The following is a 20,781-nucleotide window of genomic DNA, read 5'->3' as shown; positions in this document are numbered from 1 at the left end:
CAAGGTCAAGTGACCGAGCCAGTTGGGGGTTTTTCCTAACTGGATAAGGGAAGCTATAAAAACATAGTTTTGATTACTACTGTTGCGGCTGCTCACCAGATCGCTCTCACTTACTCCCGGACAGATCTCTCGCCTGAGTTCTCCTTCGGGAGAGAAGCCGGGCCGGCGTGCTCTGGGCGACCGGGGCCTTGCCCGCGCCTGCACCGCAGCCCGCGCTCCTGGAGGACCGCCGCCAGGGGGCGCCGAGGCCCAGCTCGGCCGCTCTGTCTCCTCCCCCCTCTCCCCGCCCCTGGCTCCCAGGGCAGCCGAGAAGGCGGAAGTAGGGGCATCCGCGGCTCCGGTTCGGGCTCCGGGCGGCCCGGGGACGCGGGAGCGGCGGCCTTCGGGCCGGGAGATTGGCGTCCGGGCTGCCTCGGCTCGGAGCGCGGTGCCCGTCCTCTGCCCGGGCGTTGGCGCATTCGGAGTCGTGCGGTCGGCGGAGTCGGAGCCCAGCGGACGAGAGCGGTGAGTGTCCTGCCGCCTCCTCCGGCGGCCGCGGCCTCCCTCCGCGCGGGCTCCGGCCGCCGCCCCCTCGCCTCCCGCTTCCAGGGGTGGGGGGCGCCCCCCTTTCCCTGCGCTCCCCGGAGGTTGGGGACTCCGCCCCCTGTCCCTCCGCTCCCCGGAGGTTGGGGACGTCGCCCCTGTCCCTCCGCTCCCCGGAGGTTGGGGACGCCGCCCCTGTCCCTCCGCTCCCCGGAGGTTGGGGACGTCGCCCCCTGTCCCTCCGCTCCCCGGAGGTTGGGGAAGCCGCCCCTCTCTCCTGCCTGCTCCCCAAGCCTTTGGGGACCGCCTGCCCCGCTCGCTTCGTCCCCCGGCGGGAATCCCGCGCCCACTTCGTCAGCCCGCGTATTCCCCTTCCCTGCAAAGGAAATTGCCTCCTGGGTTTTCCCTTCTCTCGGGGCTGACACCTGCTTTAAAAAAAAAAAAAATCCCTTTAAGTTCCTACCGACTCCCGCTGTCACTGTCATGGGAAAGCTATTTGGGGGTTCCTTGTTGACGCGTTAGAGGACCCAGGCAGCAAATTAAAAAAAACGAGGGTTCAGTTGACACGACTCCTCCCTCCCCCGCCCGCGGTTGTCCCAGAGGCCGGTTGATAAAGCTGTTCCTAGTATTGGGCTTTAGCGGAACTGGAGCTGAGAGGTGGGACTGTCATGAATGTGAACAGAAAGCACCTAAAGTATCAGCAGCTTGAATATAAAGTATTTGCGTGTTTCTTTTGTTTCTCGGGACGGCAGATTGCTAAATGACTTGCTACTCAGGCACAGAAACGTGTTAAGAGATTCTAAGCGTGAAACTGGCCACTGGCGTCTGTCCCCGGTGACTGTTGGGGAAGGTGCGAGGGGCTTTTCCCGCGGTGGGGGTGGGGGTGGGGTGGGGGTGGGGCAAGGACCACGCGGCCTCTCTGTAACTCAGGGCAGGAACGCCTTTCGGGCTCTTGTTGCTCAGGTGATGATGAGTTTCGACCTGCACACACCGTATGCTTTCACAGTGTTTCAGGATTGTAACTTGAGGTCTTCTTGTCTTTGATAAATTTGGACCTGTGATGCTGATACATTTTTTACCCCTTGGATTTTGAAAGAAGTTGTTCAAAAATGTGCCTCCTGAGGAGAACAAATAGTGGCTAGGAAGGGAACTCACCCTTGACTCTATATTCAAAATTAAGACCTAACAGTGGGACCATTTTGCAGCATTTGCATCCTGCGGGTCTTTGCATTTTAAGAATAGATTTTTAAGAAGTTAGTAAATAGTTCCTATTCCTAAAGCTAGCAGCAAGTTAAAGGTAATTTATTTTCCTTTTAAAAAAGTTATTTATTTATTGGGATGACATTGGTTAGTGAGATTATATAGGTTTCAAGTGTACATTTCTATGATACATGAGCTGTTTATTTTACACAGTTTTATGAGTTATATGTTTAGTCATGGATGAATTCATGATATAACTTACTGATTTCTTTAGTCTAGACATATCTCTCATCAAACATATCTGTTGATCTTAGGGAAACAATTTGGTGCATAACCCTATTCCCCCTCCCTCAAGGCATTTAACAGTATACTCTTGGGATTATAATATATTTCTAAATACAAATAGGTGGATTTAAGCCTTGATTTATGACAAGGGTATTTTCAACATTTATTCCTTTTGCAGTCAAATTAAGTTGGCGGTAGTTACATCCCATAATATTTCTCTAAGGCAGTGCTTACTATACTAGATTCACAATTGAAAAAAGGGAATTGCAGTCATGAAGCTCTTAAACTACAAGATAAGGAATGACTTAAACCTTGTTCCATCCCTTCTATTTACTCCTGTAGAAAGCCACATACATTCTGAGTGTCAGAGTGGAAAAGAGACTATAAGAAGTCTTTATTTTATAGGTAATAATATATGTTCACTCTTAATTATTTCAGTTTTGTTAACCTAAAAAACAAAAAGCCAAAATGAGAGGCAATAAGCATTTATTTGGGATTCAATAGAATTGCAATTTGGGAAGCAGAAGCCCCAAAGTGACACCCCCCCCCCCCAACACACACACTCATACACACTACAGGAGAGAAGCTCAGGGATTTGAGGGGGCAGGGAGGAAGATGAGGCAAGTTGTATTAAAGAAGAGTTCATTGGTGCTGGATGAGATAAGGTTAGATTTGTACTTCATCGATTGGTTAGCAATTCAGTCATGGGCAAAGTCCATTTCCATCAGTCCTTACAGACAGGAGATGCCTTTTCCCACTGACTTCTTGTAATGCTGGAATGTAAAGTTTGGAAAATAAAGTAACACAGGACAGCAGGACAGTTCCTCTGAAGTGATTACTCTGACTCTACTCTAACATGTCCATTTGTGTCATCTTTCACAGCTTATTTGTAAAGGCAGAGCCTGTGTTGTAGCATCTCATGAAGTGGATACCTGTGGCACCATATGAAGTAAAAAGAATTGTAATAGAGCAAAATATTTTCTGCATGGGTGTCAGATCATCTTCCATTCACTTCTATAGTGGGCTCAAAGCACTTTTTATTCTTCTCTTAGTGCTAATTAAAATAGTTATTTATTATAGTTAGGAAAGTGATTTTCACTTAAGGCATTATGTTACCACATCTCTAAAGCTAAAGGGGAAAAATGTATTAACTTGCCAGAAAGAAAGAGTAAATATAAAAATACTGAATGACACTCAAAATACTACTTTAGCATAATTTTTTCTTTGCAGTGTAGTTACATGAGCGTACATACTGTAGGCAGTCACATATTAAAAGGTCTCTTTAGACCTGGCCAGTTTGGCTCAGTGGTTAGAGTGTCGGCCTGCAGACCAAAAGTTCTCGGGTTTGATTCCTGGTCAAGGGATATTACCTGTGTTGCAGATTTAATCCCCGGCCCTGGTCGATGGATGTGTCTCTATCACATCAATATTTCTGTCTTTCTCTCTCCTTCTTTCCCTCTCTCCCTTTCACTCTATCTAAAAAGCAATGGAAAAATATCTTTGGGTGAGAATTTTTTAAAAAGTCTCTTTAAATGTAAAGACCTTCAACTCTTTCTAATTGGACTGCAAGAGGGCAGTATACAGACTACCTAGAAAACTGAATTGTAACTAGACAGTTGGGCAGAAAGTGTAGACTTAGCTCAGTAACTTGCTTTTGTCTTATGACTAGCACTTTGATGCATTCTGTACAACTAAATAACAAATACTAATTTCTCGAAGTGATTTTACTTTAAAAAAAAAAAAAAGTGGTTAAAGATCCAAAAGATAAATATACCTAGAATTGTCAAAGGTATATAAAATGGTCTCTCAAACTTACTCTGCTTTTGGGAGTGGGGATTAAAAAGTCTTTGATACGTATTAGATAGCTAGAATTATCTATCATAAACCTTAGAAAGTTACATGCCCTTTCACCTAATAATTCTACTTCTAGGAGATTTACCTAAGGAAGTAATTGGGCACAAAAAATGTGTATGGGAAGAAAAATAGCAAAGGATATAGACCCTAAATGTAGCATAACAGTGTCATATGTCCTCAGGTTTGGATGGTATAATGGGGGTCTTCTACCCCATCCTGGAGCACCGGTTTAGTGACTAGTTTTGTGTTGGCTCCTGTCTTGCCATCCCTTCCTGCCTCTCAGCCTGTACTGAGTCTTCCCTAGGAATCCTCATTAGCTATAACAAGGCTTTGGGAGTTAGTTTGTTTCTTTATCCTCATGCAAGGATATGTTTATTGATTTTAGAGAGCAGAAGGGGGAGAGAAAGAGACAGAAACATCAGTTGGTTGCCTCCCGTGTGCACCCCAACCAGGGACCAGGACGAACCTGCAACCTAGGTCTTCCCAACTGGGAATCGAAGCCAAGACCATTGGGTGTACAGGATGACATTGCAACCAACAGCCACACTGGCCAAGGCATGGGAGCCATTTTTAACTTTTCGAAAATAGTATGTCAGAAGTAAAACAAAATGTCAAGTTTTCTCCAGCATAATAACGCTGGACAGGTCATGTTTTGTAGATGCTGTGGTAAGCACTTTAGTGTAATAAATATAAAGGGAAAGAAATTTTAAATGCAGCTTTATAGACAAATTTGTCATAACAGAAAGAGCCAAACATGGTATAGTACAAAGTGCACAGGCCTTGGGGCCAGGTAGGCTTGGGTTCTGATCCCAGTTCTGTTACTTATTAACTGAGTAGTCCTCTGCAAGTTACTTCACCTTTTTCAGTTCTATAGTTTCCACTTTGCTAAAGGGGAGGTGGCAATAAAATTGTTACATAAAATTACTATATAGAGCTGCGCAAAACAGTAACTCCTTCCTTCCAGGCACAGTTCTAAGTGCTTCACATATTAGCACATTTAATCCTCACTAATTCACCTTTGGCTGTGCTGCCTCTCCAGCTAGAACATCCTTTGCAGATGCTCATCAGGTGGTACACAAAATCTTTCTGAGAAGAAAGAAAAGATATCCGTAGTGATTAAAAAAAAAAAGAGTATTACTCTCTTAACCTACTAGGACAGTGGTTCTCAACCTTCCTAATGCCACAACCCTTGAATACAGTTCCTCATGTTGTATGTGGGCGGACCCGCCTGGAGACAGAGGAGCAGTGTCCCGCTTCCTAAGACCATTGGAAATAGGCAACCCCGGTGAAAGGATCCTTTGACCCCCCCAGGTTGAGAACCGCTGTACTAGGGGGATGAGTGTTCATATTGACTCAAAGCTTACATTCTGTTTCTAGAACTGTATCTGGCACATACTAGGTCTACTTATCTGCTGCAAAGACATAGTTACATAGGCCACGAATTGCTTTTAGACATTTGTTTCTCACTCAATAATGTCATATGATTTAGAATTTGAGGGCTTCCCACCTACTCATGAGAGCAGTAGTTTTCCATAGGCAAATGAAACCTCACTTTTTTTTCCTGTCAGATAAAGAAACATAGTCACTTGACATGACTGAAGGCAGAAGGACATACAGATACACTTTTTCAATCCTATTTCTACATAATACAAGTCTCCACACTGAACATTTGGAAATACTCATGGAATTTGAGATCTAGGAGAAGAAACCAAGATCCTCATGGTTAAGTTGCACCAAGTCGCATGTAATAGCTGCACGTCATCTAATCCCTTGGGTATTGTTCTTCCTTGCACTGCCTGCTGGTCCTACTGTTCTCTTATGCTCCAGATACTTGAGGGAACCTCAGCAGCATAATTAAGTTCTTATGCTGAGTACTAAGGATGTGAAAATTTAAACTTTTTAAAAATTAATTAATTAATTAATTTTTGTTACAGATGTTTCTTCTTTTTCCCCCCCAGACACCCTCCTCCCGATCCCGCCCCTCCCCCCTCCCCAGCATTGTTGTCTATGTCCTTTGTTTATACATCCATGCATATAAGTTCTTTGGTTTATCCCATCCCTCCCCTCCGCCCCCCTCCTTTGAGGTTTGTCAGTCTGAATCATACTCTTTTCTATGTCTCTGGGTCTGTTTTGTTCATCAGCTTATTTTATTCATTATATTCCACAAATAAGTGAGATCATGTGGTATTTGTCTTTCTCTGATTGGCTTATTTCACCTAGCATGACACTCTCCAGGTTCCTCCATGCTGTCTCAATGGATACGAGATCTTCTTTTATTATTATTATTATTATTAATTTATTTTTTGGTACATGCTCCTAGTGGGAACCGAACCCGGGACTCTCTGGGGTCCACAGGCCGAGGCTCCAACCGCTGAGCCAAACCAGCCAGGGCAGATCTTTCTTTCTTGCAGCTGCATAGTATTCCATTGTGTGTACGTACCACAGCTTTTTTATCCAATCATCTACTGACAGGCACTTGGGCTGTTTCCAGATCTTAGCTATTGTAAATAGTGCTGCTATGAACGAGAATTAAACTCTTGACTTAAGTCACAGGAAACAGATATTTAAACAGATAATTATGCTATAGCTAAGTATTTTAATTGAGGTAATTTCTTTTAATTTTACATTCTCTCTACCTACTAGATCATGAACTCCTTAACTTATAAAATAGTATGAAATAAAGCTCAATAAACATTGAAAGTTTTCCATAAATAATATTGATGCAGCTTATCTATATCAACTAAGAGGTGACCTGCATAGATAAGTTATGATGTATATGTATATAAAGGCATTTTTTCCTTGCTGTTTCTGCAGAGCAGTTGATAATCTCGTGACTATGAGTCTGCTAAACTGTGAAAACAGCTGTGCCTCCAGCCAGTCCGAAAGTGACTGCTGCGCTGCCATGGCCAGCTCCTGTGGTGCTGCCGCAAAAGATGACAGCGTGAGCGCCACTGCCGGCACAGGGAACCTCTCCAGCTCTTTTCTGGAAGACGTCCAGGGGTACGACGTGGAGTTCGACCCCCCCCTGGAAAGCAAGTATGAATGCCCCATCTGCTTGATGGCATTACGGGAGGCAGTGCAGACACCCTGCGGCCATAGGTTCTGCAAGGCCTGCATCATCAAATCAATAAGGTACGTGAGCATAAGGAAAACTGCCATAGCACAGAACCAGACAGAGCCATATTACAGAGCACAGGACATCCCCAGAGTAGTCTCACATGTAAACCTACTCAAGGAAAAAGAACGCTGGACAGAAACTTTTGAGATACCTGCATTCTTATCCTAGTTCCTACTGTGGTATGAAAGGTAGTTTCTATCTCCTACCTTCCTCTGACCCTCAGATAAATCATAAGTAAGTTCTCTCTATATGCTTTAAGAAAATAATATAAAATAAATATACCTTAGCCTTGGTCGGTGTGGCTTAGTTGGTTGAATGTCGTCCCATGCACCAAAAGGTCGCCGGTTCAGTTCTGGGTCAGGGCACATGCCCAAGTTGCAGGTTCGATGCCCAGGTTGCAGGTTTGATGCCCAGGTTGGGGTGCATACAGGTGACATCTGATCCATGTTTCTCCTGGCTGGTGTTGCTCATGGTTAGAGCATCAGCCCACACACTGAAGGGTCACGGGTTTGATTTCCAATCAAAGGCACATGCCTGGGTTGCAGGTTTGATCTCTCGCCCCAGTTAGGGGGCGTGTGTGGGAGGAAACCAGTCTCTCATATTGATGTCTCTCTCCCTTCCCACCCCCCCAACTCCCCCGGGATTGGGCCACACCCGGGCATGTGCCCTGACCAGGAATCAAACCAGCAAACCAGCGACCTCTTGGTACATGGGTCAATGCTCAATCACTGGGCCACACTAGCCAGGCTGTTGCGAGAGTTTTATTTATTTTTCTTAATTTATCTGGGTTGATAACTGATCAACTCTTTACTAGTAATCTGTCCAGATTTTCTGTTTTTCATAGTTCATATGTACCATATTATGGATTGTTGAATTTTTTGTTGATAGAGAGATGTACAGTATTTTACCAAGTGTCATCATGCCCAGGAAGGTAGCTAATCTTTAGCAGTTTTTTAACAGCAAGATATTCATGAATATAATTGACAGTGGTTTGAAAAGGAAGTAAAACCCACAAAAGGAAGTCTGAGGCCTTTTTTTTCCCCTATTTCCCTCTCAGCTAGAAATTACCAGTTACTTTGAGTCTAATGCTCTTAAAAGAATGTCTGAAATTTCTCAGCCATTAATTATCATTCAGGAAATCAAAATACATGTTAATCCACTTCTATTTGCTGTGGATAATGGTTTCCAGTTTACGTGTAAGTTTCTTTTTATTTTCTTAGACATCCATCACTTAGGTTTTGTGTATCTATTTTAGTAAAATTGTTTATAGTTTTCTAGGCTTCTCATAAAATGCTTGACAGTGTGCTAATACCATTAGTCTGAGAGAAACCCCATTAAAGATCGGCTATGTTATTAGTCCTGGAAGCACTTGACAGCAGACCCCATTCTCAGCCCCTTTTTACCTCCCACAGCAGCTGCCACTGTTGGCTTGCACACAGGAGGTGACCTGAGTGAGTGATGAATGCTTCTGTAGCCTACCTGACCAGCCACATTTTGTGAGTGAAGATTGAGACATCCCAAAAAGTTAAAGGGAAGTGACAGACAACCAGACTTCCAGGGGATGATTTTTCCCATCATAAGATGAAATAACCACTGGGAAACCACTGGGCAGCAGGAAATAGAGGTCCTTTAACTCCCTACTAAATTGTACCCTAGATATAAAAGTAAAGGAACACTTTTGTTGCTCATGAGCCAGAGTGTTATAATGACTGTTCAGAGTAAACCTTAAATCGTGGAGTCCTTGTGGGAGTATTGCTAATTGGTTTAATTTTTACTTATGGCTGAGGATACACTAGAATGTTACTGGTACTGCGAGCAACGTATTTGGTTTATCTCACGAGCGTGTTGTATAGCTGCGGGCAGAACAGAAGCCTGCCAGACTGCAAAATCCATGTCCTCAGCTTTCACTTCATTTAGTGACAATCAAAATATGACTTTACTTAATTTTTCTTATTTTTTTAGTTGAAATCTATCCCACAATCTAAAATCTCATTTTTTTATAAGTAACCGGTATGTTGCTAATTGTATTCATGGCCGGCTGGTGTGGCGCTGTGGATTGAGTGTCGTCCCCTGGACTGAGAAGTCCCAGTTCAATTTCCTGTCAGGGCACATGCCCGGGTTTCAGGCTCGATCCCCAGTAGGGGGCATGCAGGAGGCAGCCAATCAACATTTCTCACATCAATGTTTCTGTATCTCTCCCTTCCTCTCTCTCTAAAAAAATCATTAAAAACATTTTTTTAAAAAAGAACAGTTCATGCCCTGGCCAGTTTGGCTCAGTGGTTAGAGCGTCGGCCTGCGGTCCAGAGAGACCTGGGTTCGGTTCCCACTAAGGGCGAGTGCCTCGTTTGCAGTTTGTCCCCGGTCCTGGTTGGGTCGTGTGGGTGGCATGTGTCACTCCATGTGTCCCTTTCACGTCGTCACATCGATGTCTCTCTCTCTCTCTCTCTCTCTTCCACTCTATCTGAACAAATTATTGAAAAATGTCCTCGGGTGAGGATAAAAAAAAAAACAGTTCATGAAATTTCCATGAAAGGACAGGTTTTGGTTTTTTAAGTTTTGGGGGGATTTTGCAGTATAATGTGTTAAATTACTTTCCATAGGAAATAATGAATGGGGTATTTATATATGGTGAATCGAAGTTGTTTGTATTTTTTTGTGTTAATGCTTGTTTAAATCTACTAAATGTATGTATCTTATTTGTTTATTTTAGGGATGCAGGTCACAAATGTCCAGTTGATAATGAAATACTGCTGGAAACTCAACTGTTTCCTGACAATTTTGCAAAACGAGAGATTCTTTCTCTGACGGTGAAGTGTCCTAATGAAGGTTGTTTGCACAAGATGGAACTGAGGCATCTTGAGGTATTAAAGCTATTTTCTAGCCATTCGCATATATACAAGGCAGTTTCTATAGAATAGAGACTTTGTTGTGTATTGCCAGTGCCTAGCAGAAAATAAGTGCTTAGTAAGATATCAACCCTTTCATGATTGGATATAAATATAAGTAGAAAACAGAAATTTCTTATTCCATCTACTCTGGCTTTGCCAAATGATAATAAAGAAATCAGTATTCTTTAAGTTTTGGGGGTGAACATTATTTTCTATAAAACTGAAGAGCATTTTAAATACAAATGTCACATGTTAATTCCATAACTTCACTTCTCTCAATTTTTTTTTTTAATCTTCACCCTAGGATATTAGGGAGGGAGAGGGAGAGAAAGAGAGAGCGACACATTCACGTGAGAGGGAAACAGCGATTGGTGGCCTCCTATATGTGCCCTGACAGGGGATCGAACCCACAACCTAGGTATGTGCCCTGACCGGGAAATCAAACTTGAAGTCTTTTGATGTATGGAATGATGCTCCAACCAACTGAGCCACCTGGCCAGGGCTATTTCTCTCATTTTGAAATAAGCAACAAGTCTCATGTAGCCATCATCTTAGTACCCTCATACTTTTTTCTTTTTTTCTAAATTGTGCATTTTATTATGAACTAAATTGTGTCTTTCTATAACTTGAGATGAACTGAAGCAATTGGGAAAGAATTCGTTTTTAAATTAAATTCATTTTTAACTTGGTTTTATGAGATATTAAATATTGTTTATAATCTATTCAAAATTAAGTGTTTAAAACATATTTGCAACTTGCCCCTTTTACTTAGCTCCCTGTGAAGGAGTAGCTGCTTTGAGAGAGAACATTATATTCTCAGAAGAGATTATATTTAGGAGATTTCTTAAGGATGGTCAGAGACTAATCGATTATTTTTTTCCTTATTATAGGATCATCAAGCACATTGTGAATTTGCTCTTGTGAATTGTCCCCAGTGCCAACGTCCATTCCAAAAGTGCCAACTTAATATTCACATTCTCAAGGAGTGTCCAAGGAGACAGGTTTCCTGTTTAAACTGTGCTATGTCAATGGCGTTTGAAGATAAAGAGGCATGTACTACTTGGATTTTTTAATTCCACTATTTCATTACCTTTTTTTAATGTGCTTTTGAGGGGCTTTGCAGTAGATGGGATGTTATTTCTATTCTGAGTCTATGTTCTCAGTTGTAGGAAGATTGCTTTTTAAGAAGGTAAGTTCAGAACCCATTTTAGTAAATAAGTGTAGGATTTATATATCTATGTCTTTCTTAGAAAACATTGTTTATACTATTTCCCACCATAGTAGATTTGCAGGTAACAAAACCCTCCAGGAAAGACATGATGATCTGTGACATTTTGATGACCAGTCTTGGATTAGAGACAAGTAGAATGATTACTGTATAAGACTTTTGCTTTACTCTTTGAAAAAGAGAATGGGTTGTTAAAACTTTTATGGAGAATAAATAAAATCCCACAACGTGTGTTTTTCTGGTGATAAATCACTGATCTATACATATAATGAATTCACTTTTCTAGAAATATATTGCACTTCAATTAAAATGTTTATCTTTCAAAAGAAACTTCATGGCCCATGACAACATCATGATGATAGAGCAGTTTTTTCATTCAGAAACTGAGATGTAAAGAAGTTAAGTAATTATATATTAATATTGCAGTGGCAAAGCTAGCACCGAGATCCTAGTCCTGGGTCCCCATCCTGTGTCCTCTCCACTAAAATAACCTACATATAACTTATACTCTTCTATAACTATGAACACACTTCCTTAAACTTTACTTCTTATAAGTTTATCTTGGTAATTTTCCCTACTTTTCTTGTGACATCAAGCATATTATACTCATTAAGTTGATGAAATATTTTAAAAAATTCAGCTGACTTGCTAAAAATTAGGAGAAGGCTAAGGCATAATTAGAACAAATTGATATTTTCCTAAACTTAAATAGACGTAACCTGAAGGGTTAGTTATTTCTTAAATTCATTGTATTTTAGAAAACAAGGCTTACCCTTCCAGGGCCCATGAGAACCTAGGCACCAAAGCCTCTGCTCTAATAATGCTTCTGTTCTTTAACCCTCCTGACACGAGTTTTAATTAAATCATCATACTGCTGCTGGAAATTTTTGGAAGAATGCCTTTGGAGAATTACAGTATTGGTAAATGATGTCCAAGCTAGTCACAGATGCTCTGCCTCAGGTTAAAAGGAGTAATTTAAAAGATTCACTACTCTGTTCTTTTAAAGACATGAAATGCAAGATGTATCTCATTACTATACAGGCAGAGAGAGAAAATAATCTTTCTATATATTCCTCATTTTTTTAACACACATCAATATCCTTAATTTGCTTATAGTGAAAAAATTACTTTTATAAAAATAGGTTGTTTTTCCTTTTTCAAGTTTTTTCATGCTTTTCTTATATTTCTCTAACAAAATTTAGATCCATGACCAGAACTGTCCTTTGGCAAATGTCATCTGTGAATACTGCAATACCATGCTCATCAGAGAACAGGTACAGTGATTCTCTTTCATCAATTAATATTTCCATAAACAGACTAACGGCGTGAGTTAGGTTTTTAATTACATCAATAAGGCAGAATGAATACAGGTTGGAGAAGTATTAGGAGTATGAGAAATTCTCATATAAATTAATATAATAAATACTTTCAGAAAGAACAAAATACTCAGCCCTCTCTAAGTACATAAAGTCATTGACCTAAATACCCATGTTTATCTGTATTTATAGAAGTTCCAGACAAAACCAGGTATTTTGAAGATACAAATAATGTCCCCATTTAAAGAAAACAACACCTTAAGAAATACATATTTACACACTGTGAAATAAGGATCTTGGGTATCCAGAAACTCGCTGAAAGAACAGTGGAGTGGAAGAAAGCAAGGCTGTTCAGTGGCGGAGCATTACTTGTCCCCAAGGCCCCTGAGACGTATGAGAGATCTGAGGCTTCAGAATCTGTAGCCCCCTCTGCGCAGTTGTCCTGTAGACCACTGACGAGGCGGCAGAAGCAGCAGTGGTTACAGTAGAAGACTATACATGCGCGTTATTAATAGAGATAGGAAAATTCCATCTGATTGCTGTCTTCTGACATTTGGGGAATCTGCCCACAAAATTTGAATATTAGTCACTATATATACACCCATGAACTCTTCAAACTCAAAGATCGTAATTGATTATCTTAGTAACTAGAAGCAAGCAAAGCCTGTCACTCGACTAAACTTTTCCATTTGTCTTAACAGAGCCCTGTAGTTTTTCTCTAACAAAGTCTTCATTTGAAAGTGTTAAACGTTTTTGCTTATGAAGTCTTACCTCCCTGGTTTTTCTTTTTGCTCTGCTCTAATGTTTAAAGGGAACCATGCAGCACATCTAAAACCCAGAAAAAGTAAAACTTAATGTAGGGAAAAAATCCCGCAGAGCCCTGGCCGGTTTGGCTCAATGGTTAGAGTGTCAGCCTGCGGTCCAGAGAGAGCTGGGTTCGGTTCCCACTAAGGGCACGTACCTTGGTTGCAGTTTGTCCCGGCCCTGGTTGGGTCATGCGGGTGGCAGCCACTCGATGTGTCCCTTTCACATCGATGTTTCTCTCTCCCTCTCTCCCTCCCTCCCACTCTATCTGAACAAAAAATGGAAAAATTTCCTTGGGTGAGGATAAAAAAAAAAAAAAAAAAATCCCACAGAAAACCCAGGTTTTGACCCTGGTTGTGCCTCTGACTTGCCACTGATCTCTGACAAGAAAGTCGAGATTCTTGATAAGGGATCAACAAACCAGCCTGCCAGTCAACTCTGGCAGGCTGCCTGTTCTTAGTAACAAGTTTTATTGGAATACAGCCACGCCCATGTGTCAGCATGTGGGAGATGGCTGGTTCTCTACCACAGTGGTAGAGCTGAGTACCTGGGACAGAGACCTTGGGCCTACAAAGCTGAAAATATTCACCGTCTGACCCTTTACAAAATATTTTGCTGTCTGCTGTTCTGGATTATGCCTAATTGAAGGATTAGGTTAAATGGTTTCTATTGTCGTTTCTGCTTGAAATACCTATTTGTGTAGCTAACCTAAGTTGTTGAAGGGAGTTCAGTGTCAGTTTCAAAGAATATGATTCTCCGTAATGGAGAACCTTAACGACTGTTTTAGATCCCCAAATCAAAAGCCGAGGCATTTCTTTTTTTTTTTAATTATTTTTCTTTCTCTGTTTTTAGAGCGAGATAAAGGGAGAGGGAGAGAGGGATAGAAACATCGATGAGAGAGAACATTGATTGGCTGCTTCCTGCATGCCCCATACTGGGGGTTTGGCCTACAACCTGGGCATGTGCCCTGACCAGGAATCGAACTGGCGACCTTTTGGTGCATGTGTCAGTGCTCAACCACTGAACCACATTGGCTGGGCAAAGCCGAGACATTCATTCTTTAGAACTTATCATTAATGTGCTTAAAATACCTTCTAACTTCTGAGTCTCCCCATTGTAGCCCAAACATGCCTGGGTTAACAAAAGGAAAGATATATGAAAGATGGCCGTGAGGGAAGTACTGGAAGTACTGGGTGCAGTCGGTGTATACAGTTGACTGGTCCCTATTAAATGGCCCAGACCACAGTGAGAGCCCTGGTTCAGTTTGCAGTTGAGGTTGACATTAGAAGGTGCTTTGTCTTTAAAATGCCACTAGAGGGTTCCACTTCCCGGCAGTAGGAACAAATGCATTTTCTTGAATTTTGAGTGATTTTGGGGATGGTCTGAGATATTGATATTTCCTTTCTCTGTGACTTTTGGAAGTAAACATTTTAATCTTTGGGCTACATGGTTTCTGTTGCAACTCTTAAAGAGAGACAGCCATAGACAATATGTGATTTTGTTTAGATGAAATGTAAATCTTTTTTCAAATGTGATCTCATCAAACTAGAACATGATATGCAAGGAAAAACATTTTTCCACCTTTGTTTTGGTTTTCAGATGCCTAATCATTTTGATTTAGACTGTCCTACCGCCCCGATTCCATGCACATTCAGTTCTTTTGGTTGCCATGAAAAGGTAAGGTATTTCTTTTTTCTTCTTTTAATTCTTGAATATAGATCAAGAAAATTCAGTTATATAGTGCAGTGGAAAATACCAGTGAGAATGGAGGTGTCTGACGTGCATTGCATATAGTCTTAAGCTCCAGAGAGAAATTGGGACTCAGAATATTGATTTAGGGAAGTAGTTAGTGATGAATGGAAGGGGTGTAATTGAGGTGATCACATAGAGCGAGTGTGCACAGGAAAGAGAAGTCGACCAGGAAGGAGCTGAGGTGAGCAGTCCTAGATCAGTGGACCAGGCAAGGAGAAGATATTGTTGTAGTCTCCAAAGTTAGTATCAGGACTAGGGGTCACTGTGTCAAATCTCTGAGATACATCAATTTTATGGAAAGTCATTTTTTCTGGAGAGTACAGCTATACTTTTGCTTTTCCATTATGTTTTGTTTTATTTTTCAATCCTCACCTGAGGATTTTTTTTTTTTTGGTGGTACATGCCCCTAGCAGAAACCGAACCCGGGACTCTCTGGTCCACAGGCCAACGCTGAGCCAAACTGGCCAGGGCTCCTGAGGATATTTTCCCACTGATTTTCAGATAGAGGGGGAGAGAGAGAGAGAAACATGGATGTGAGAGAGACACATCAATTGGTGGCTTCCCGCACAACCCCAACTGAGGTTTGTGCCCTTGACTGGAATTGAACCTGTGACTCTGGTCTATGGGCAGATGCTCTACCACTGAGCCAAACCAACCAGGGCTCCATTATGTTTTTTATCTGACATTTTTGCAATAAGCATGCATTTAATAATTTTTAAAAAATAAAAGCAAATTGTATATAGCATGATTTTATTTTGTGTGCAAATCCTGTATTTGTGTGCATAGAGAAAAAGACTTGAGGAAATGTATCAAAATGTTAACAATAGCCAAGTGAGATAATAGGTAACTTATTTTCTTTTTGATCATCTACATTTTCCATTTTTTAATAACATACACAAATTATTCCTACATAAAAATTGTTATATCAGGAATTTTTCTTTCATATAACAATTGCAGTATTCTTGATGAGTCTAATTTGCAACAGATTAGTATAGTAAGTGAGTGACTGGGGACAGTGCAGGTGGACTACTCTTGGTTATGAAAGAAGAGGGATCAAATGGTGTTAGCTAGAGGGAGACACAAGATCAGTAGAGAGGTTTGCCCTTTTTTTAACGGGAAAGACTTTAATCACTATATGCTGAGGGAAAGTGGTCAGGGGAGAGAATGTTTGAGGAGAAAGGGAATAACTGAGCAACACCTCTGAGGTTTTATAGGGCCAGGTGCCACCTAAGAGCCCCGATGAGGAGGAAAATCATCTCTGAGTCAGAAAGAAGGATGGGTGTCTTTCCTGATACTTTTGTAAGTGGGAGGCAGGTTTATCTGAGTGAAAGATGGGAGCATACTCAACAGAGAACCTCAGTTTTTCAGCAAGTTAAGAAGCAAGATTATCTCATAGTGAGGCAGGATAGTAAGAAGCTAGAGAAATTTCTTGACAAATGGAATAAGGGAAACTGAGGCAAAGTATTTAGACAAGACCAAATCATCTGAGCAATTTACAGCCAGGTAATAGATCACAAGGTTTTATCTTCCTCAAGCAGGGACACTTAGGAGCAAATGGTCTGCACATTCCAGACCGTCTTGGGGCAGACCTGCCTCAGTCCCAGACCCTCTTCAATTAACATTCATAAAACTAACCAGAAAATAACCCTGGCCCTTTTACACACACATTTTGAAGGACACATCTGAAGAGCTAATGAATATTCTATTGAGACCCTCCCCAGAGACCTCCGCCAGGATGGCAGTGGCCAAAGAGATCAAAAAGCCTCAAGACAAAGGGTCCATGGTGCGCTCTCCTCCCGAGAGCACACCCACACCTTTCCCTCCAGGACTTCCTCCCCGGGCATGCATCCTAATCTCTGGGGGACCCCACGAGACTTCCAGCCAGGGGAGCAGTGGGCAGCAGCGGCTCGTCCCAGGCTTACCCCTTGAACCTGTCTCCGGGGCCCCGTTTTTCTCTGACTTACAGTAAGCTCACTTGTGTCACTGACTTAAATTTCTCAGGGCTACAGCAGCCCGCCTAGGCGCTCTCCGGTTGCTCCTTCTGCCTGAAGCCCTTCTTTCCTGTCATGGTCCCCAGCTGTAGGAAACGTAACCACCCACCCTGTGCTCTCACAAGAGCACGCCCACGCCGTGTATCTTCGCTGTTTTTCTCTGGAACTCCAAGGGACCCCACGAGGCTCGCCAGCAAGGAGCAGCGGCAGCTGCAGCTCTACCTGGGCTCATCCCCTGAACCCAGCTTCAAGGCCGCTTTGCTCTGACTTCTCTCCTGTGGCTTCTCCTACCTTAAGCCCTCCCATTGTTTTACACCCCCCCCCCCAGCTTTAATAAACATACTCTCAGAAACACCTACACTCGTGTTGTGCAGTCGTTCCTACATGAAGTCAGGAACCCACACACTCCTGGCAGTCCTAGACAGACCCGCCCAGGCCCAGACCCTGTCCACTGACAAAGGGATCAAGAACCTGATGGAAACCAAGAAGGCTGTAGGGAATTAAGGGAAATGGTGCTGTTACTTAAAAACCTTTATAGGTCCCTTTCCTAGTCCTGTCATTATCCATCCACAACCTAAGGCTTGTGCTTGATTTTTAGATGCAGAGGAATCACTTGGCACGCCACCTACAAGAGAATACCCAGTCACACATGAGAATGCTGGCCCAGGCTGTTCAGAGTTTAAACCTTGCTGTAGCACCCATGCCTCAACGTGATATCCTACCGTATGACTCTGCCCCTCTGTCCCGGGTCTCCTCTGGGTGTCACTCCGAGGTCCAGAATTTCCAAGAAACCATTCAGCAGTTAGAAGGTCGCCTTGTAAGGCAAGACCATCAAATCCGGGAGCTGACTGCGAAAATGGAAACTCAGAGCATGTATGTGAGTGAGCTCAAGCGAACTATTCGAACCCTTGAGGACAAAGTTGCTGACATGGAAGGACAGCAGTGCAATGGGATTTACATCTGGAAGATTAGTAACTTCGGGATGTACTTGAAATCTCAAGAAGAGGAGAAACCCGTTGTCATTCACAGCCCTGGATTCTACACAGGCAGACCCGGCTACAAACTGTGCATGCGCCTGCACCTTCAGCTGCCCTCCGCTCAGCGCTGCGCGAACTACATCTCCCTCTTCGTGCACACGATGCAGGGAGAGCATGACAGCCACCTCCCTTGGCCCTTCCAGGGCACGATACGCCTCACAATTCTCGATCAGTCCGAAGCACCTGTAAGGCAGAACCATGAGGAGATCATGGATGCCAAACCAGAGCTGCTTGCCTTCCAGAGACCCACAATCCCGCGGAACCCGAAGGGCTTTGGCTATGTGACTTTCATGCATCTGGAAGCCCTAAGACAAAGAACCTTCATTAAGGATGATACCTTGCTAGTACGCTGTGAGGTCACTACTCGCTTCGACATGGGCAGTCTTCGGAGGGAGGGTTTCCAGCCGCGGAGTACTGATGCGGGGGTGTAGCTCCCCGCGAGGGTTTTTTCTTTTTTTTAAAGGCGTCTGGAGAAAACGGTGCCTTTCCTTGCGCTGTTCTCACAATACTACATAAACAAAACAACGCCGCGGGAAAGATGGGAGCCCCACCGGTGAGTGTGGTGAGAGGGGCCACCTGCCACTTGTGCCTGTTACAGGTCCCTAAAGCAGTTTTTCCTGGGTCTCCATGCTTTTCAGGACTGTTCCGACGGAAGTTCCTGTGGCACGTCGCAGCAGCTGCTTGTCAGCTAATATACCTCTTCGCTGTACTCCGTGGCCTTTCTCCAGAATGCCCTACTGCCGGAAGCCCAGGGTTGGGGTAGTGACGCTCAAACCTTTTAATAATAATGGACGCTCCATAAAACTTCAGCTTATTTTTATAGTATTATATGTAATATATTAAACTTGAGAATCACTACAGCGTTGTGCTGGTGCAAGCGAGGAGTTACTGGTATAAAGTTGAGTTCTCATTGTGTTTGACCTCCAATAGATATCAGAGGATTTGAACTGTAATCCTTGGAAAGCTTAAGTTCTCATTCACCCCATTTCTCCCTGGGGTGTTCCTAAGGACATTCGGGGATATTTAAACCCTGAATATTACCTTACCTGTTTAGTGTGAACATGTTGTCTGTTGAATAAGTCTTGTTAGTTCAAGTGTTTTCTTCTACCTTCCCTACATATTTCTTTGAGACCACAAAGAAAGTAGCGTCTTCAGAGTTTAGAATGTCATAGTCGTGTGGATACCAACTGCTCGGTGTTGTGCTGTGAATCCCTGTGTCTGCTCAGAGCAGAGTGGGGTCCACAGCCCTGCCTGTGTCTTGTGACACTGAGTGCTTGTTGGACAAGGACAGGCACAGAACTACCAGCATAAAAGGTAGAGACGGCTCGACTGCTCGGCTAAGTGGCTTCTCAGTGATGGGGACGGAAGCTGTTTGAGCCTGACATTCCCAGCTTTCCCAAACACCCTCTGGTTTGGAACAGAACTGACTTTCTTAAAGCAAACTCTCTTAATATGTGGGAGATCATTGGTGCTACCCAAGAGGTCACCAATCTAAGGTTAGCAGTCATGGCATTATAGCAGGACTCAGCTTGAGCAGTTACGTCCAGCAGTTGGTCCCTGGGGTGGATGGTGAGAGGTTGTGCCTGTGCCATTAGAGGCCCTGCAGTGCATGGTGCAGCACACAGTGTTATGTAGACACAATAAGACACTTTAATAAAGGAATCTAAGAGGACCTGTACGCTGTGCTGTTTACACAAGCTTGTTTGAAGTTGTGTGGACTTGAGAGATGGTACTGTATCCCCCGAGAAGCCAAATCAGAGCCCCCTGACCAGTGTTGAAGAAGAAGCTAGCAACCATCTGGTTTCACTCATGTGGGATATAAAGCTGAAACTCATTGACAAAACAGTATGGTGGTTACCAGAGGGAAGGGTGTGGGGAGTAGTAGAGGGTGAAGGAGCCAAATACTTGGTGACGGAAGATGATTTGACTTTGAGTGGTGGGCACACAATGCAGTATACAGATCGTGTATCATAGAAATCTACACTTGAAACCTATATACTCTTATTAACAAATGTCACCCCGATAAATTTAATTAAGGAAAAAAAAATTAAAAGATTGGCCTTGATTTCAAGAATAAACAGAGACTTCGTGAAGAATGGTTTAGGTTCCAGGCAGACCCAAGCCTGGAAAGGTCACTACCTTTACCTTTCCTCTCTCCCCTCTCTCCCCACCCCACGCTTCAGCTCCTGCTCTGGTGGGTTTATGTTTTAAGGTGAAAATCGAGGTCATGCAGAGCCCCTGTTCCCCACTGGCAGTGCCAGGAGCACCTGCTCGAACAGGTGGCAGCACGTGTCCCTCACCACCATGTTTCCACCAGCCCGAGAACCACTGCAGCAGCCCTCAGCAGGGGCGTACGCTGCTGTCCGTGATCGGGCCGAAGGAGAAACAGTTGTCGATTCCATTCACAGAGGAAAGGGTAGTTATCTTTGTTGAAAGAAATGTACGAAACTATTTTTGATTACTTATTTGCTTAGTGCTTTCTTGTATGTTTTACATTTTCTGTAATAAACATGTACTTTTACCAGAGAAAAAAATTAAGTGTTGCCACAAAACATTGAGCCTCACCAAAAAAGGAAATGATATTTGAAAGCTTCCTGGTCTGGTCATATTTCTATTAAAAGCACAGCTGGCTGTGCATTAGGTACCGAGGAGTCATTTCCTGCTTCGTTTTTTTGTGTTTTTTTTTTCCTTTTCCTACTCAGGAATTTTAATCCAAACTGCAACGTTTTTGGTTTTTTGGGTTTTTTTAATCTAACTTCAATTTCTAGCTCCACGTTTTATATCTA

At 42.9% G+C, this 20,781-nt stretch overlaps 1 protein-coding gene across 4 annotated transcripts; it reads left to right on the top strand.

Moving 5' to 3' along the window:
* Positions 1 to 396: 396 nt before the first annotated feature.
* Positions 397 to 19,972, top strand: TRAF6 (TNF receptor associated factor 6). Of its 4 annotated transcripts, XR_004959259.1 has the most exons (8): positions 397 to 504; positions 6,676 to 6,993; positions 9,690 to 9,840; positions 10,758 to 10,916; positions 12,298 to 12,369; positions 14,815 to 14,892; positions 17,557 to 18,548; positions 18,634 to 19,934. XR_004959259.1 is itself a non-coding variant. In XM_036258921.1 (7 exons), the coding sequence occupies exons 2-7, from the start codon at positions 6,698 to 6,700 to the stop codon at positions 18,424 to 18,426; spliced, it is 1,626 nt and encodes a 541-aa protein (XP_036114814.1). In that variant the 5' UTR covers positions 397 to 504; positions 6,676 to 6,697; the 3' UTR covers positions 18,427 to 19,934. The 4 variants fall into 4 exon arrangements, 3 of the variants coding, with proteins under 3 accessions (XP_036114814.1, XP_036114815.1, XP_036114816.1); XM_036258921.1 differs by having other exon boundaries at positions 17,557 to 19,934; XM_036258922.1 differs by lacking the exon at positions 397 to 504 and adding an exon at positions 5,430 to 5,583 and having other exon boundaries at positions 17,557 to 19,934.
* Positions 19,973 to 20,781: the final 809 nt, after the last annotated feature.

The sequence above is a fragment of the Molossus molossus genome, unplaced genomic scaffold, assembly GCF_014108415.1.
Source record: "Molossus molossus isolate mMolMol1 unplaced genomic scaffold, mMolMol1.p scaffold_m16_p_13, whole genome shotgun sequence".
NCBI lineage: Eukaryota > Metazoa > Chordata > Mammalia > Chiroptera > Molossidae > Molossus > Molossus molossus.
This window is presented reverse-complemented; position numbering and strand designations above follow the sequence as displayed.

Bases quoted from the DNA above. Each gene is read 5' to 3' on its own strand.
- TRAF6 (XM_036258921.1), top strand. From the start codon at position 6,698: ATGAGTCTGCTAAACTGTGAAAACAGCTGTGCCTCCAGCCAGTCCGAA. The intron at 9,841-10,757 runs GTATTAAAGCTA...TCCTTATTATAG, and splicing joins TGGAACTGAGGCATCTTGAG to GATCATCAAGCACATTGTGA. The intron at 10,917-12,297 runs GCATGTACTACT...AACAAAATTTAG, and splicing joins TGGCGTTTGAAGATAAAGAG to ATCCATGACCAGAACTGTCC.